Source organism: Stegastes partitus, unplaced genomic scaffold (genome assembly GCF_000690725.1).
Source record: "Stegastes partitus isolate 25-593 unplaced genomic scaffold, Stegastes_partitus-1.0.2 Scaffold72, whole genome shotgun sequence".
Lineage (NCBI taxonomy): Eukaryota > Metazoa > Chordata > Actinopteri > Pomacentridae > Stegastes > Stegastes partitus.
In genome coordinates, this window is record NW_007577803.1 from 690,158 (window position 1) to 708,353 (window position 18,196).

At 43.0% G+C, this 18,196-nt stretch overlaps 2 protein-coding genes across 2 annotated transcripts in view; one reads left to right on the top strand and one right to left on the bottom strand.

The window, feature by feature from the left end:
- Positions 1–9,025, bottom strand: part of LOC103353462 (DNA topoisomerase I, mitochondrial) — a 38,137-nt gene extending 29,112 nt beyond the window's left edge. Inside the window, exon 1 of the mRNA XM_008276454.1 lies at positions 8,894–9,025. The gene's annotated coding sequence lies outside the window, so the exon portion shown is untranslated. The remainder of the gene's footprint in view (positions 1–8,893) is intronic.
- mlycd (malonyl-CoA decarboxylase) lies at positions 1,903–17,651 on the top strand. Its single transcript, XM_008276453.1, has 5 exons — positions 1,903–3,875; positions 9,368–9,480; positions 10,405–10,561; positions 10,951–11,103; positions 16,492–17,651. The coding sequence occupies exons 1-5, from the start codon at positions 3,330–3,332 to the stop codon at positions 17,035–17,037; spliced, it is 1,515 nt and encodes a 504-aa protein (XP_008274675.1). The 5' UTR covers positions 1,903–3,329; the 3' UTR covers positions 17,038–17,651.
- Positions 17,652–18,196: the final 545 nt, after the last annotated feature.

Consider the following 18,196-nt stretch of genomic DNA (forward strand, 5'->3'; position numbering starts at 1 on the left):
CCCAAAAGAGTTTAAGCAAGCAAGGCTCAAGTCCCACTTGACTTGTGTGACTGCGGTTTGGTTGCTAATTAACCTCCTGACTCGAGCTTATTTCACTCCACAGTTATTTGGTTTACATTATGGCAGTGTCATCTCATCACCTCCTCGGGTCTACAGTGTGTGTTCTCTTTCCCTCTGCCATTTGTACAGGGGAATCTAGTTCACAACCCAGTCAGTCTTCTTTGTTTTCTCAGCCCATACTTCACTGGGGCAGAATTTATCTCCGTCAGTCCCACTTTATCCCAAACCCAGAAGGGGAATACTCGTACAGTGTACACTGGATTGTTGCTCAGATGTCTGAAAGTGTACTATCACTGTCAGAACTCTGTGTTTGACAGTCGAGGCAACAACTTTAAATGTTTCAGGAGTAAATTTGAACTTATAAATTAATGTCATTCCAGTTTGAATCTGTATTCATGTCAGCATGGAAACCTTATACATCAACAGCAGGATTATTACAGAAACCAGGATTATTAAATTATGTTTTCTGTTATTGTTTCTCTATATTAATATGAAAAAAAAAAAAACAACCACTTTGATGCTTTCAGCTTGAATGAAGAATTCCAATACCGGCTTTGCTGCAGACAGAAGCAATAATATGAGGTGTGTATCCGTAGAGACAACTGAAGGCTGTCGGGGCTGTTTCTCGACAGAGTCTACAGTCAGAGACAAGATACGAGAATTTTTAAAAAAGCCAATAAAAATTAATATATAGACGCCAGAAAGATTTTTTTCAGGACTCCATGGTGAAAATGCCAAAACCTAATATAAACTGTAGCAGTTTGATGCTGAACACAGCTCATGTTGCATCGACTTAACGTCATGTTGGAATCGGGGAGGTTAAACGTGCGATCGATACGAGACTCTTGCTGTTTTAAAAACTTCTGTGATGTAAAAAACTCTTCAAGCACGACTCTGTTTTCTGCTCTGCCAGCAGATTATGGCTGTAATGTGATGCTCAGTGGTGTATGTGTCTGTATATCTTCCCCCTGCAGCTTCTCCATCAGATACAGGTGGATTTTTGTATTTTTTATTGCATTTATCTGCTTAGCGATACTCAGCATGTGCATATTCATGAGTCCCATCAAATCCCAGTTCACTTTTAATCAGCTGCTAGACAACAAACGGAATAAAATCAGTGAGTTTGTACAACAGGATTCACCATATTTTTATATTAATGTATTTCATACCTGCAATATTGAGAAGACATTGTTTTTATCTCCTTTGTCTGTTGATATTATTCATAAAAACACATGACAACACAAGTACTGTCATTTAACCAAGCGAAGGGATGATTCTGGGTCTCGATATGTTAATCAGAACATGCTGCTTAATCGGAAAATCAAAAGACAATATTCATGACAAGCTGCTGGCTGATTCTAAGAGCATTAGATTTTCTTTCATGTGTGTGAAACTCTTTAAAACCAGTTGCATTTATTAAACACGGCGGTTGAACACAAAGACGGGGAACAAGCCTTTTTAAAACACTCCTGTCATTTTATGGCAGAAGATAGGAATAGGGCAAAAATATATAAAAGATGATTCAAGCTGTGAATGGCTGAAGCAGTGAAGGGCAAAAGGAAAGTGACGATAAGACGTCTCTGACCCTGTAAAATGACCATGAATGTGCTGCTTTACCAACCAGCCAGGATGATGATTTCACCTCGTAATATATGAGCTCACAAAATGTGTCCATTGGGTTCAGTTTCATCCTGCCAGGCTACATTTAGAGATACAGATTGTTAAAAAAATAAAAATCTGAATTCACTTTTTATGGCCTCTGTATAAAACTGATTAAACAGCCATTGGTTTGGAAACAGTTAGGATGACTACAGACTGTCAGGTTTCATATTATAGTGACTTTATTTGCTGTTTTCTTTAGAGGTTGTGGGTTAAGTACACATGGGAATACGCGAAAATAAAAAAATCTGATTTCATATAGTTTTGATCTGTTAAGAAGCGACTTAGAAAAAGCTTAATGTCTGCATGTAGAACATCAGCATGTAGAATAAAAGCATAGAAAAAATTGATTTATGATGGAAAATTAGTTTACAAAACATCAAATATGACAAATGGTTCTGGATGCATAAAATTCATGAGTTGAGAAAAAAAAGTCTTAAATCTAGAACATGAATTGATTTATAAATATGATGTTTTTTGTTACATGTATTCAGACATAAAATACATAAATCAGTTTTTTATTATATTGACACAGAAACAAACGACCTACATTTTTCAGAGTACCACTTGATTTTATTTCAAATTTACAAAATGAGCATAAGAAAGAAACATATTCTTGTACTTGACATTTCCTGAGGAATTTGTGACATAACTGAAACCATCCATCCATCCGTCCATCCATCCATCCATCCATCCATCCATCCATCCATCCAGGTTTGGAAGCAGGTCATTCCAGACGTCCTTCTCCCCAGTACTGCTTTCTAGTTCCTCTTGGGGAATCTCAAGGTGTTTCCAGGCCACATGAGACCCTTTTGTTTCTATCTGAGGCCTCATCTCAAAGAGCCTCCAAAGGAAGGAGACATCCTAATCAGATGGCCAGACGACTTCTGTTGGCCCCTTTTGACATGAAGGAGCAGCAACTTTACTCTGAAATTAATCACAGAAATGCTGCTCTCCACTATTGACCACCTACCTCATGTACATGAGGTGTAAATAATACTAATTGGTAACAACTTGATTTGCACTCAATTCTGGTTCACTGTGATTTTGCACAAAGAACTCTGGTTTAATTTAACATGTTCTTTTACACAAAGTTGTGCACAGTAGCTAAATGCTTATTTTACTTCTGTAACCTGTTGCACTTGTTTAAATGTGAGCTTGTTTGCTTTTTTGTAAGTACTTTGATTCAGATTCAGATAAGATCAGATTCGCTTTAATGTCATTGCAACGAGTACAACGAAAAGTAAGGTGCAGGCCTTTCAGAGCAAAAAAATATTTTAAAAATTGTTAACAACTATATACAACATAATATAAATATATATAAACTCTATATAAAGATGATTTTAGAGCAAAGAAAACACTTGAGTCAAATTCCTTGTAAGTGCTCACTTATCAATAAAGCTGATTGATTGATTGGTTGTTATTTATACCATAGATACGTATAATAAAGTCTTTATTACACATATCTATGGTTAATTCTGGGAGCAGAGCAGACTTTGAACCCGTTGCCATGGCAGCGCTACTGTCTCTTTAAGAGACCCGGAAGTGCTTCTCCGCCGTGTGTTCACTGGTCGCGGGTTCCAAACAGACAGCTGAGCTCCCTCCCGGCGATGATCTCCCCCCCTGTGATCCGGGCTCTCCGCGGCAGTGTGAGGTGCTGGCGACACCGGGCGGTCCTCAGAGCGGCTCTGGAGGCCTCGGACGTGGGCGGCTGGCGCTGGTACTCGACCCCACTTCGCGGCGGTGTCCCGGGTATGGACGAGATACTGGCGAGGGTCGTCGCACCTTTACCTTCATACGAGACGAGAGACAAGTCCCCCCCTCCTCCCGAGTCCAACAGCCTGGAGTTCATGCACTTCTACAAGAGTCTCGACAAGGAAGACAAAGTGGGCTTCCTGTCCAAGCTGTCGCAGGACTTCGGCGTGGACCACAGGAGCGTGTCGGAGCTCTCCGTCAAGCTGCTGGACACGCAGCTGCGCGACCAGGCGACCATCTTACAGGTCGAGGACAGGATCCGGTACAACCTGACTCCCCGGTACAAGCAGCTGCTCGGTCACATAAGCAGGGTCGAGGGGGGCGTGAAGTTTCTGGTGGACCTCCGAGCTGACTTGCTTGAGATAATCGCGTCCAAAACAAGCGAGAGCCCGCACATCAGGGTAATGCACTTGTTTACATTTTCTACGGGTGCCCGCATGACTCAAACGGTGCCGTTCGCGCTTATGCGTTTGGCACAGAGGCGTTGCATGTGATATAATCTAAAGGCACTGAGCAGGCAGAGAGTGGATGCCTGCACACACAGATATAAACGGCAGCCTTTGCTCTCCCTCTCCCATCACATGATTCATATTTCATCACAGCTTGAGTGCCGGCCACCTTTGGCCCAGTTTACCTTAGTTACCAAGCCGCCAGTCCTAAATTAGATTCTTGCATTTCCTTTTGGCTCAGGACGGTTCAGCAAATAGCTGGAGTTTGTCTGGCACAAAACGCTGTCAAGCTCAATTTCAGGACTTCTTTTATATTTGCTGCACGTCCCGGCTGGACACATGGACTTACGGTGCAGATCAGAGCCGCCTTCCACTGTTGCTGGAAAGCTTTTTTAAATTTAGACCCTTTAAGAGTGTTTGATTCTATACATGAAGAGGCGAGAGCTACTCTGCCGCAGCTACAAAGCTGAAAGAGCTGAATATAAATCAGGCATGTAATGAATATTTTGAATGAATCTTTTGAAGACAAAGTGAAAATAAAATTGCAAGGAACGTGTAGGAGGGGGTGAGAAAGAAACTGTAAAATCTCCATCACACAGACATGGCTGCCATGCTCTTTGCCCCCTTAATGGAACATTTTTGGCAACTTAATTTTTTTAAAAAGAAAAATCAGCCTCATGTACCTCATTGTTCAGTCATTCACGTTCAGTCAAATATAATTACAGTTTTCAATTGGGTTTAGCACAGGAGTGTGGCCGTGTTCACGCGCTCCATGAATTAACAGCGGCAGGGTTTTCAGGTGGCGAGTCCGTGCTATTAGTCGCACCCTTTGCCCTTGTTTGAGAATACAAATTAATCTTGGAAAATATTACCATCTGAGATCCTCACTGCTCATTCTCTACTTTTTCCTAAAGCACATATAATGAAAAATAGATATTTGGATTTTATTACATACTCACTCATGACTAAAAACTCCACTCTTCAAGTAACAAAGTGGACATGTGAGTATTTTGTGCATCATATGAACTGCAGTAGTCTCTAAGTAAATACTGTGATTGGGCCTAACATGCACAGGGTTTTCTAAATGTCAGAAATTAGGGGGGGGAATGCATATCACAATTTTCTAAATCAACACTCCAAATATATTCAGATTACTGTCAAATTACTTAAAGAAAAGCAAGAAACTCTGACTACCAAGACCGTGGAAGGAGGGGATGTTTGGTCAACAGTTTACCAAGAGCTTTAGTTTTAGTTTTAGTGGTGAAATAAAAATCCTGCCTCCAGGAGGAAAAAATGGAGATGATCATATTTCTCAGGAGGGCAAGCTTTAGTCAAACTTCACTGTTTAGTTGTCCACAAGACAAAACTTGACTTATCATATTTCTTTATAAATGCGTTGTTAGGCTCCATGAAGGTTCCTGAACGGTTAAGGTGTGTTTGTTAGCAGCCTCTCAGTGTGTTTACATGATTCCTTTTCTAACCTACATTATGAGTGTCGGTTCACAAGTGACCAGAATGTCGAGCGGCTGCTGTCCATTTTCTTACATGTGTGGTTTAGCAGCAGGTCTTGGGCCTAAGTAAGCCACTATAAGATGTGTATTCAGGTGTCTTTAGGGTTTCATGGATCACTTTGTGTTTGTTGTGTCTCAAAGTTTTACAGGTTTGACGTGACACTAGATTTCTAAATCGACCAGCGGCTTTATATGAGCTTGTGTTCTGGAGGATTGCTGTGTTTGTGTCACAGGTCACCAGCAGCTCTTGTACTGAAACTATAATCTGAAACTCACCATTGACCCTGAACTGGGGAGCCCAAGAGGTTTATCAGTTTTTCTTGACTTTGTCGATAATTTTGCTCGTGATGACTTTACAACGTTGTTCCATGTTTCTGTTTCTAATAAGGGCTTTTTAGGAACACTGATGGGAGTCAAAGGTACTTAATTCTACCTGTTTTTAAGAGATGGTTTGACAAGAATCATCATTTAAAGTATTAAAAGCGCTCCGTCAGTTATTTTAAAGGAGACAGACACAGATTTCCTCCCGTGAGCTCTGACCCCAAATACTACTTTTCTAAAATAATCTTTAAAATCCTAAATACAATACAGGATTTCATGCTAAATGTTTTATGACTGTCAGATTACATGCGGTCAGGACATCAGGATGTGGGGAGAGAGTTGGGAGATGCTGCAGAGAGGAGGTGAAATAAATCTATAGTAAAGCTTTGGATGACATCAAGCAGATCAAGACGGGCCACATTTGGCTGTAGGTTTTCTAGACGTGTAAATATAACACAAATGATGTTTACTTGAAATTATTGAAAACAAAATGATGCCAGAACCAAAGGGAGGTAAACGAGCTTTTAAGTACTAATGTGGACGACGCTTGGGACGAAATTAGTCAACGTTTTGCTTTAATGTTTGTTTCCTATAGTAGTTTATTCCTGCGCTCCCCAGTGTGTCGTCCTCATATGTGAAATGTGCTGTTAGGATGAGATGCTTTGGTTTCGTATTGGGAAAATACAACTTTAATGACGGAGGCTTAATCTAAAGCAAATCCTTCCTCTGCTACAGTTGTAATGTCTTGTTCACTTTGCTCAAACACAGCAGATGAAATGCTGTGATCTTCTTATGCTTTGATGCATTAATGAAGATTACATAGAAGAAAAAAAAAGAGCTGTGTTGGTAAAAATAAAACTTCCCTTCTTGAGATGGTGAGGCGCTACGCGAGGCGAGCTTATTTAAATCCCCTTTTGTTATCTGTGGGATCAGTTCCTCTGTTTTGTTTGGATTTGGAAAAGAGCTAAAAGTGTGCGTGCCTTTTAACCTCGCAATCATGTGTTAAGTGCTGCTGCCTAATATGATTTTCGAAGACCCTGACTGCCACCGTCGCCAGAGGACTTCTTGTTTCCCCTCTCCTGCTCGATAGCTGTATTTTTTTCTCATGCTGTGAGGCGATTCAGATTCATTTCATCTCAATAACGCGGGTCCACTGAGAGCTTTTGTAGCTTAAAAAGGTCTGAGCTACCTACGGAGTATTAAATTCTGTGTGCTGACCACCTTGGTCTTGGCTGCGCCCGGCGATCTTTGCTTGCTGTTATCCCCAGAATTGATTGAGCTAAAAATGAGAAAAGGTCATGAAAAATATGAGGCTTTTAATACCTGTATTGAGGCTATGTAACCAGGGGGAGGGGGGGAAAGCTGGCAATCAAAGCACGGCGATAATCAAAGTAGAGCTAAAACATCATCAAAGAGGGTAAAAATACACGATTTCTTAACTTTCTTTTAGTTTGAAATTCACAAGGCTGCAATTACCGTGGCTCTTGCCGGGGTGTCACTTTGAGTTCTACGCTAGATTAGTCTCTCTTGGTTGGGTAATTGATTTTTGATGTTTTTTTTTCTCCGCTCCCTCTCTCCTTCTACCTCCAGGCCTTTCATTCTTGTTCACCTGTCCACAAACTGAGTGGATGAAAGATGTTAAGACAAGTCAGAGATGTCATTTTAGTTGGCCTCTTTGGGAGTATCACTGTGACTATTTTTTCCCCCCATCGACTGACTGACAGGCAGGCAGGCAGTCAGGCTGACAAATGGCAGGCAGCCTACTGGAGTGAAGGTACTGGCACACTCTGATCCTGACCTGTACACACTTGGCCGGCCACTGGTCATTTGGCCTTCTGCAGACAGACTGTTCTTTCCAGGCACTGCAGTTTCAGCCACCCTGTATAATCACAAAATGACTCCAGCTCGAGCCCTTTGTAGCCGAGGCCGTATCAACTCGCGGCATCGGCGCCTCGCTATTGATACAGCTCCAAAAGTTTTACTTCATTTTCTTTCTTAGTGGAGTGAGGGATTTTTTTTTTCTCTTTACTCCTCCTCTCCTTTCCTTCACCTCTCTCCGAACCTGAGGCTTCCAATACCAGACCCTTCCATTTCTAAAGGCTTCATCTTCTTCCAGGTCAACGCATTACACGTCTCACTTTGACCTCCCCTTTGTGTGGCTGAGAATTGGCTACCTGAGGCGGGCGGCCGCCTCTCCAGCCTCACGGTGTTGTTGATGTGCTGCATTTTTTCCACAGAAATGTTGGTGTGGGATTATCGGCCATCGTAGATTATTTCCCCTCAGGCGGCTCGTGAAGTCTGAGGAACTCGTAGACACAGGCACACATGATGGAAGTTTTGCTCAACTTTTATTTCCGAGGCTTACTTTTGATTTGCTCTTCATTCAGAGAGAATTTTCCGGCGTGAAACCCCCTCAGCCATGAGCTGAATAATACCAGGCCAGATGTATAAATATATATATATATATATATTTATATATGTGAGGGAAGAATTTCAAATTTTGTAAGTTTTGGATTCGATGGCTGCCAGCAGCGGCTTTCATACCACGACTGTAGTCGTGCTTGTTTGTATTAGCTATTATTATGATTGACAAACTGGCATTAAAGTAAGCCTGAAGAGAAGCCATCCTATGGAACAGCCAATATAAGCTGCATTTATGTGCTGCAGCGTGTGCACCGTGTGCGCTTGTTTGTGTGTTTGCAAGAGATTTGCTTTAAATGAAGTCTGACCTTTGCTGGAGGACAGGCCTGCTTTGAAATGGCAAGTTGTTTATTGAAGTGCCCCTTCTACGCCCATTGCAAGCTTGAACAAATCACTATTCATAATGTGAAAACATTCCAACGGCATACAGACACCCAGGGGAGCGCGCAGCCGGCACACTGTGCAGGATACAGGTGGAGGAATTGTTCTGCAGGCAAACTTAAGCAACTTCACCGTCGCTCAGGAAGACGGAGCTTCTGAGTTTTCCCAATAAAAGCGGCCGTGAGGTTGTAAAGTCTGTGTTTATTAAAGTACTTAATAGTAATATAAAAGCTGCCGTTTCTTTGCAGTCTTTGATGGTATTTTGTTCTTTAGAAGACATAAAAGAAACTTTCCCACGGCTGCAGTAAAGTGACATTCTTCACAGTGTCTACATACCTGATTCTAGTGGATGACCTTGTTTTTGTTTGGAAGGTTTCTGTGCACTGACAGAGATGCTGCTGAGCAGTTTCCTACAAGGGCACAAAAATGCAAGATATGATATAGAACTGTTCATTTCCTATAGACAGACTTGAGCAACTTCAGTTACTCAGGAAGGTGCTGCTCATGAGTGAATGTAAAATATTTGTCTAATTTGTAATAAAAAAATATGATATTCTAGAGAAATATGTTCTTTTTTTTTTCTTCTTTAAAACATATAAAAGAAGCATTTCCATCGCTCCGCTAAAATAACATTCCTCACAGCGCTAACATACCAGAATGTAGAGGAGAAGCTTTTTCTGCTAACGGTTACTTGCGTAGACGAAGCGGCTGCTGAGCTGTTCTCAACAAGGGAGAGAATGTGGTGAGTTTTCAATCATCAGCTGGATGTTAATTCTAAGTACTCAACTTTGTTTTTCTTCTCTTTCCCAGGAACTGAACGGCACGCTGAAGGGCTTGCTGTCCGAGTGGTTCTCCGTGGGTCTGCTCCGGCTTGAGAGGATCACCTGGCAGTCGCCCTGCGAGATCCTGCAGAAGATCAGCCAGTAAGGACGTTCATGTGTTGTTGTAATCAGCTGCACATAATACAACAGATATGAGAGTTCATAGTTTGCTAAACACCTCCTCTGACCAGCTCAGGAACAATAAGTGGGCTCAGCAGGTAGATTTCTGCACAAATATGCAGTTTATGAGTCTTCAGTAAGAACAATACTCGAGTAGTTTATACGTTTGCACTTTTTAATTTAGCCTTTGCAAAACTTAAAAACTCAAGCTGTGTTTCTAGCACAGCGCATTTATCTTCTCTAACTCCAGCTGCAAACATCAGCATGTCCAGCTACATTAATACAGACAGCAGGAACATCACCAGTGTCTTCCAAGGCCAACAATCATATATATAACTATGAAAGCCTGTTCGTTGTGTAGCATTTCCTCTCTATATGGGAGCTGCGCCTGCATGCCACTGACCTATATTAGAGTGCAAAGCTAACGTTACAGTCTATGTCTTGTATTGGATTTGGGGGAATTTATAGCACCCCTCCAGGGAAGCTCATCATCCAAGATAGCTTAAGAAATGCCAAACTTGCTGCCTTCATCCTAGAGGGCCTTCTCTTTGTAAAATTAAAACTATACTGTTTGAAATTCAGGAGCATAAATCTAACTTGTGTCTTAGTATGCGCTCTAAGCATTCAAATGGGGTTATGTTAGAATTGAAATATGGAGAAATGTAAGATCCTGGCAGAGCTAACGAGCTTCTGCACTGCGATACGAGGAGCGGCTAATCAAATCTACAAGTGACAGTTGCTTCAAACGGAGTTTTAAATGAAAAGCCTGCTTTTGTCTACCTCCGACTTAAACGGACGAACCGATGTTTTAGAAATTAGTGCTAAACCTGCCGCTGTTGCATATGGGAACACTAATGAACCAAAGAGGTCGAGGCTTTGCGAGCTAAAGTGTGATCCCTCTGCCAGGTATGAAGCGGTGCACCCTGTGAGGAACTGGACGGACCTGAAGCGCCGAGTGGGACCGTACCGCCGCTGTTACGCCTTCACTCACGCCGCAATGCCAGGAGAGCCCCTGGTTGTTCTACACGTGGCCCTCACCGAAGACATCGCCGATAACATACAGGTCAGTAGCCGCAGGCTGCTAGAAATGTCTTGTTTCTCTTTACCACACCTTTTTTTTTTTTTTTTTTGTTCCTCACTTGACAAGTGGATAATTTCTGTGAGGAAAAACAATACCAGGACCTTTAAACTGCACATCCCTCTGGGAGCAGCCTCTACAGCGCTCACTTCTTTTTCTCGCCATTTTCCAGTAAAGGGGAAAGGTGCTTTTGACAGCATTGAAATTTGACAGTGTTTTATGGTGTAAAATTGTGCAATGATTTCCCCAGCAGCTGTTGAACAGTTGCTACAGGAATCCTGCCTCGGCTGCAGCTGTGCCGCTAACAAAGCCGGATGCAGAATTTGTCTTCGGGACCTGACAATAATCTGCTTTTTTTTTTTTTTGTCTTTCAGAGCATTGTCCGCGAGTTCGCCACCCTGGACTCAGAGGAGGATGTGAATAAGATCAATGCAGCCATCTTCTACTCCATCTCTTCGACCCAGGCTGGCCTGCAAGGAGTGGAGCTGGGCAACTACCTCATCAAGAGGGTGGTGCGAGAGCTGCAGGTGACTAGAAATGGATGTTACAGCCGAGAAAACTCATTTGAGAGATAATATACATTTAGATTCATTGATTGATCTTTCTTTGCAAAGTCTTGGTTCAGTTTTAGTGAACAAAAAGAGTCAAACTAACTTCCAAAAGTCTGTCCTTGCACACAAAGTGTAGCTCGATAAATCACTTCCTCCATCTCCAGAATCCAACCACAGCATGTGAGCACAAGTTTAAATATTAATAAGTTAATGATAAGTGAATATCAGCAGAAGTTAATATTAACTGGATGCAAACAAGCACAAACATAATTGTGCCTTTTCTCATTGTGGTGTTTAGTGTAGAGTGAAGTCAAACTGCATTTATCTGTATTTACAGCATTAACAGTAAACAGAAGTCATTCTTACTCTACATTATGTCAAACTCCTGTTTTCAAGTAAATTTCATTATTTTCTTCATATAATCTTTGAAGACATAAGAATTAACTGGATTGAAGTAAAGCACATTTAGTTAATTTTTGCTAATCGAAGCACCAAAACCATCGTAAAACACTAACTCCATTCCAGTGGAGGTTCTGTAAAGGCTCTGGTTGGGTTATTCTGAGGTAAAGCTTGATGAGAGAGCGCAGACAAGGTTAGGCACACATCTGTTATCTAAACACAATAACCGTAAAGAAGCCGGTCTTATCGGTAAAGCTTTGAAGCCATCCCGCCTCATTACAGCTGCATAATAACGGCTCATCATGACGGCGCACATGACACGTGAGCAGCTGCTGCAACCTGCAGACGCTGAAGCTTTAAAAAGTGGTTTTTGCGGCATGGCGGCGGCGTTGTTGTTGTTTCCAGCGACAGGAAGGATTTACTCGTCAAAAAGTTTCCCGTCTTGTTTAGATTCCCGAGTCGTGTCGGTCCTCGCTTATACACACATGAATGCATGTACACATAAACAGGGCAGCACTCGGCAGACAGGCAGAATGAAATCTCATCCATCCCTCTCAATAAGCGCAGAAGTGCCCTTCATGTCGGGCCACTCCAGCTAGCACTTGTTAAATGATTGGAACATTGAATGGAACATCAAAAGGCACTCTACCCAACAGATGGGAAATAGCTCTTTATAGCGTATCCTCTTAAAAAATCAGGTTTAAGCTGCTTCCACTTTATTTATTCATATTACAGGACTGCTTTGATTGCCGCAAGTGGTTTACTTATTGGCATTTTTATTAAGGGAAACATACGCCTGAGTGAGCGCAGCAGATACGGCTGTTGTGTTTTCTGCTTTGGCATTAACGCTGTTTGTGTCAGAGGTTGGAAAGTAGGTTACGCCGCACTGTGCTGTAAAAAGCTTAAAGATGGGGATGTTGACTTCATCAAGAGGTCTAAGAGCCGCGCGTGTCAACATCTCCGCCTGTTATCTTTGTAATGCAAAAAGAAGAAGCGAGTAAAACGGAGGTGTGCTACTTTTTAGCCTCTCTGTGCTCCACGTACAAAAGTGCGGCGCGCTAACAACAAATCAGTGATGTTGAGCAAGAGGGATTGAAAGTTTTCTGGTGTGTCAAATCAGATAGACGAGGCGGGACGCGTTCAGTTTATGCAGAGATGCTTTGCTGAAATAAATCACTGCCATACAGTCTGTCTGAAAGATTCTCAGCATTCCTTTGAATTGAGTTCAGGGAATGCAAGGTAGAAAGACGCCATCGAGTTTAGCTGAGGTGTTAGAATGGAAATAATTTAGGATTCTTACACGTCGTCGTGCATGTAGAGGAATCTGGGTTGTAGCTCCCCCACATATACCACTCACTGTGTGGGCATTTCTACCAATACATCTGTCCTGGAGACACTAAAACACAGTCAACAATTTCCATTTCAATAAAAGTAATAACCTAAAACACACAAATAAAACAAAAAACACACATATATCAACTAAATATCATGTTGTTCTGACATCTTTCTGTTTTGTGCACTTACCAGGTGCTCCAGCAGGAAACGGTACCTTTGGGAGAAAAACAAAAACCAGAGAGTTAAAACCCACAAGAAATATATTTGAATTGAGTAAATCTCATCCTCGTGTCTCGGTGGCGGTCTGAGCTTCGTATCAACAAGGGATCGCTAAAGACGGAGCGATACGCCGACAGATGGCGAGCCGTCTCCTCGCATATCTCTTGCTAGCTCGGCGCTGTTTATTGGCTTCAGAACTCCACTTTTACACAATCAGACTTTGTGATATTTATTAAACGCTCCATTTCTTCGGATTACGACGCGACGGATCGTTGAGTTTGATGATTTAAATAACAAAAGCAGCAAATCATTCCTGCTGGGTTCAGTGATTGAACATCATTCTGCGTAACTCCGGGTCCAGACTGTCGAAATGTCAGAACTTTTAACAATAACTCTAATGTGACGGAGGGCAAAGTTGACTGTGTTTACGTCAATATCTTTTACAGTCGGTGTGAGTGAGTTCTGTTCCAACTCTTAAAGCTGCAGCGCTCGCGAATGCAACCAGAATAAAAAAATCATGACTACAGTAACAGGAAAGGTGGAAGTGATACGACAGAATCATCTGCTTTGGATCAGCCACACTGGGTCATGTTGTTGCACTGAGGAAAGTGCAGCGAATGAACTAAGCTGTGTTTGCATGTGGAGGTATATTCTGTGGGGAAACATCCATCCATCCATCCATCCATCCATCCATCCATCCATCCATCCATCCATCCATCCATCCATTCATCCATCCATCTGAACTTTCCTGTGGGAACTTTTTGTGCAGCATAAATCAGCTGCTGGACTTTTCTGTAGGGATTTGTCTTCCTGTCTACTGTTAATATTTAACTATAATGAATGAATTTACAATTTTATAGTGTAAATATTTGTTTTAATGCGTCTTAACTCAACGTACGTTTGAATAGAATCGAAGGCTGAGATCAGAGTTACAGCAAACATACAACTAACAGATAAAAGCATTGTGCAGGAAGAGGCAGAGAGCCTGGGTTGGCTTATTTAAAGCCTCCACCTAAATAATGATTAAAAAATGTCACAAAATTATAAACAGAACAAAATTTACATGAAGAAGAAAAACTTCACAAGAAGGAAACAAAAAATGAAAGCAAATGATGATACCTGGGCATGAAACAGCAAATAAATGATCTTTTAAATGTTTTTATAATGTTTTTATTGACGCACAAGTCTTAGCTATGAAAGAGAAGTTGTTCCATGACTTAGTGCCCCGAAACTTGATTAGAAATTAAACTCTACAAGTCAGAACTTTAGGCGTTTGTAGCTCTGAGTTAAATACGAATGGACCTGTGAATTAAAATAAAACCTAAACTGTCACTTCAGATGAATGCATCTTATAAATAAAAACACATATTTGAAAAATATTAATATCATAAATGTGTAATTTCTGAAACAGAGGTGTAGATGCAGCGTGAAACTCTGATCCGGTTACAGTCTGAAGTTCTGAAGGAGCAAAATTTTGTGAAGAGAAGTCGTAAAAGTGCAAAATGAAAGCTAGGGATAAATTAAACTATCATACAGAGCGAGGAGGCCGTTTAAGGCGACAATTTAGCCACATGTTGAATGAATTAACAACATGTTTACTCCTCTAATTGATCTCATTTCCGGTGAACAGCGAGGTGCACGTAGCTTTCGCTCGAGCAGTTTTTTTCCTTTGACGTGTCTCCACGATGGGGAGAACAGCGAAGTGGCCGAGTAAATGCAGCGTGATGGTTTCACTGGCGTAATAATTCAGTATAATCAGTCGTAGCGTTCTGGCATTTTACTCCTTTGTGTGACTTTCAAACCTTCTCCTGGACGTTTCTGTCCAACGCGCCCCATGGGTGGATGCATACATGTTTGATGGAAATCTTACCCCTGACCCCGAGTGTAAGCGCCATGTTCTACCTAACACGAAACCGGACGGGTATTCTGCAGAGGCCCGAGGTTTCTGACAGGCCTCTACCTTACGTAAAGGTGAGGAGAGGAGCGGCGCGGCCACAGAGGGACCACTACGATGATGGATGGATGATAGAGTGGAAAAGTAAAGGTCACAGCCGTGATATAAGGTGAAGAGAGGACGTCTTGCTTGTCTTTGTAGATTGGACCCTGGAGCACAATTCTGGCACTGCTCCTTCTTTCCTCCCTGTTCCTTTCTTTACTGCCTCCATCCTCATTTCATTTCCTTTTTTTTTTTTTTCTGTGAGCCTCAAAATGGGAACAGCCGGTAGTTAAAAGTAGAAGTAAAAGAGGCAAGATCATGATACAGTCGCAAGGTGGAGGAAAAAGCCAGCGAGACGAGGAAAGGGAGAAGGCCGGATTTTGAAGCGAAGGGAGGGTGAAATCAAGGAGGAAGAAAGGACATTGTTTTCCTTTCAGACAGCAGCGCGTCCCTCTAGGGGTTGTCTGACACTTCCACTTTCATCGGCAGCCTTTCACTTCCCTGCCTGCCACATTGCTCCATCACTTTATCAACCTAGACGCTGGAGCGCGAAGATGGGCCGGCTGGAGGAGGGAGTGTGTTTTTTTTATTTTATTTTGCAGGAGAAAGAAGGGTAGCGGGCTGGAAGAGGGAACTCATGAGTTGCGTGGGTGGGTTTGTGTGTGGGCGGTCGAGACGAGACACGTGGCGGCGTGGAGGGGGGAGGAGGACAGGTATTAAAGGTGAGAGTGCAAGGAGGACGGCATGAGAGGGAGGAGAAGGAGAGAGGAGATCATCCATCTCCATCAGCGGGGCAGCAAACGCCAAAGCAGTGGAGTTGATTTGTAATGCTGTCCCCGTCTGAGGAGCTGGAGGCCCGAGCGGCGGCGGCGGCGGCAGCCCGAGCACGAAAAGAGAAAATTTAGTTTGTGTTTTGATGTCGAGGTTGAGCGTTCGCGCCCCTCATTTCCACCGTTGCAAAACCGGCGACCCTTGCATTCTAGCGGAGGTCAAACCTCTGCCGCCTTTCATCTGTTTTCTTTATACATTTACCTTGTTTTTCTTTTTTTTTTCTCATCCTCGTCCCTTTCCCAGTTTTTCTTTCTTTTCTTTTGTTGTTTTTTGTCCCATTTTCTCCTCCTCCAGGTGGCTGTCGTGGCCGTCTCCTTAAGAATCATTCTGCAGTCTGTTTAAAAGCAGAAAATATATTAAAAAAACGTCCTTTAAAGAGAAAAAAAATTCATTATATTCGTGCTTTTCTTGAGTCCGTAGTTCTGTTTCTGAAATATCTGACTGATCCTCACCATCGGTTGCTTCAAACATGACTTTATTTGCAGATTTGCTGTCACAGCCCCCCAAATATTAAAGAAAGTAAAACCTTGCAGGTCCCAAAAGCATAAAAACAGACGTTCTGACAGCAGCAGAACGGTGGAGGGGTACATGAGGGGTTCTGGGTGTATGAGGGTTAACTCTACCTCCATCCTCTTGTCTTCCAGAGCGAGTTCCCTCACATGGCCCAGTTCTCCAGCCTGTCGCCCATCCCGGGCTTCTCCTCCTGGCTCCAAGGCCTGCTCGCCCAGTACAGGAAGGAGGGCCGGGGCTCCGACCTCCTCTCCGAGCAGGAGTGGCGGGAGGTGGAGCAGGCCGTCGACTCGACCCCGGGGCCGCCGACCGTCGACTCGCTCCGCAAGCTCATCGGCACCAGCGAGTGGATGCATTCGGAGAGGCTGTCCGGCGTCCTGGAGCCCGTCCTGATGCGTCTCTGCGCCTGGTACCTCTACGGGGAGAAGCGGCGAGGCTACGCTCTGAACCCGGTGGCGAACTTCCACCTGCAGAACGGCGCCACCATGTGGAGGCTCAACTGGCACGCCGACAGCAGCCCCAGGGGCGTCGCCAACTCCTGCGGCATCATGGTGAACTATCGCTACTTCCTGAGCGAGACGTCTAAAAACAGCGCGCTCTACCTGCAGAACAAGGTCATCGCGGCGTCGGAGCAGGTGCTGGGGCTGGTGTCCCAATTTCAGAAGAACAGCAAACTGTGAGAAAGACACGAGAACACAGCCGATGTTCTTTTGTCGCGCTCGGCGGCAATAACACGTCGACTGGCGAATATCATTTTGTTAAATTTGTTCTTGATATTAGGAACAGTTCAGCAAATATCCAACAAAAAAAGACAAAACAATAGCTTGAGGAGCATGACTAAATGGATGATATTATTTTTGAATTGAAATTAGACCATTTCTTACATGGCGTAGCTCATCCCATCTGCTGTCTGCCTCATTAGATTTCTGGCCAAAGCTGTTTGATATTGTGTAAGTGATTCCCAGGACAGCCTGCGGCTAATGAAGCACACGGCATCTATCAGCGCCATAGCATGTTCCTGTGTGCGTCGATGGTGGAGCAGGAGCGACGAGGGAGCGCAGCTACCACAATAAATGATGCTTAGATTCTTTCATTTGGCTCAACTGTCTCACTGTAAACATGTCAGAGAATAGAGGGAGGACTGGATTGTGCCTTTTTCCTTTTTTTTTTTTTTTTGTGGTTGGGTTTATCTACACCTGCTGTTTCACTGCCTTCTCCCACTAAAGCTCAATACACAAAGGTATGAAATCACAGACTGGAAATATTATTTCATATTAAATAACTCTAAACAAAATTGGATTTTTTTTTTCCCCCTGCATGTATCATGACTGCTCAAATTTTACAGTTGACTGTGCTCACTTTAACCCGGTGGGCCGGACCCTCCTGGTGCCTCCATTCAGGTAATTTTTTTGATCATTTGGCCTTCACACACACTCACACACACACACTCACGAGCAGCCTCTCCAGGGAGCCATCGCTGATGTTCTAACTGCTCTGTACAGGTGCCAAGCAGGGCTCATATCAGCCCACACCCCATTGTTGTGAAATAATATATCACAGCAAGTTGACTGTGAAATTACATTTTATCTCTCCAAGGAGCCAAACTTTCTTTTCATTTTTTTCCACACTCTCTATCTCCCTCTCTCTCCCTCTCTCTCTCTCTCCCCCTTTTCTCTCTTTGTGCTGCTCTGTGTCCTAGAAACTAATGGAGTGAGAAATAAAGTTAAAGTAAATGGCTAGATTGATGGTGTTCAGTTGTGAAGAAGGGTGGAGGAGGGGGGAGGAGAATAAAGAAGCATAAAAAGGACAGTTGTTTAAAGGATGCCCTTGAGAGACAGT

Bases quoted from the DNA above. Each gene is read 5' to 3' on its own strand.
- mlycd (XM_008276453.1), top strand. From the start codon at position 3,330: ATGATCTCCCCCCCTGTGATCCGGGCTCTCCGCGGCAGTGTGAGGTGC. The intron at 3,876-9,367 runs GTAATGCACTTG...TCTCTTTCCCAG, and splicing joins GCGAGAGCCCGCACATCAGG to GAACTGAACGGCACGCTGAA. The intron at 11,104-16,491 runs GTGACTAGAAAT...CTTGTCTTCCAG, and splicing joins GGGTGGTGCGAGAGCTGCAG to AGCGAGTTCCCTCACATGGC.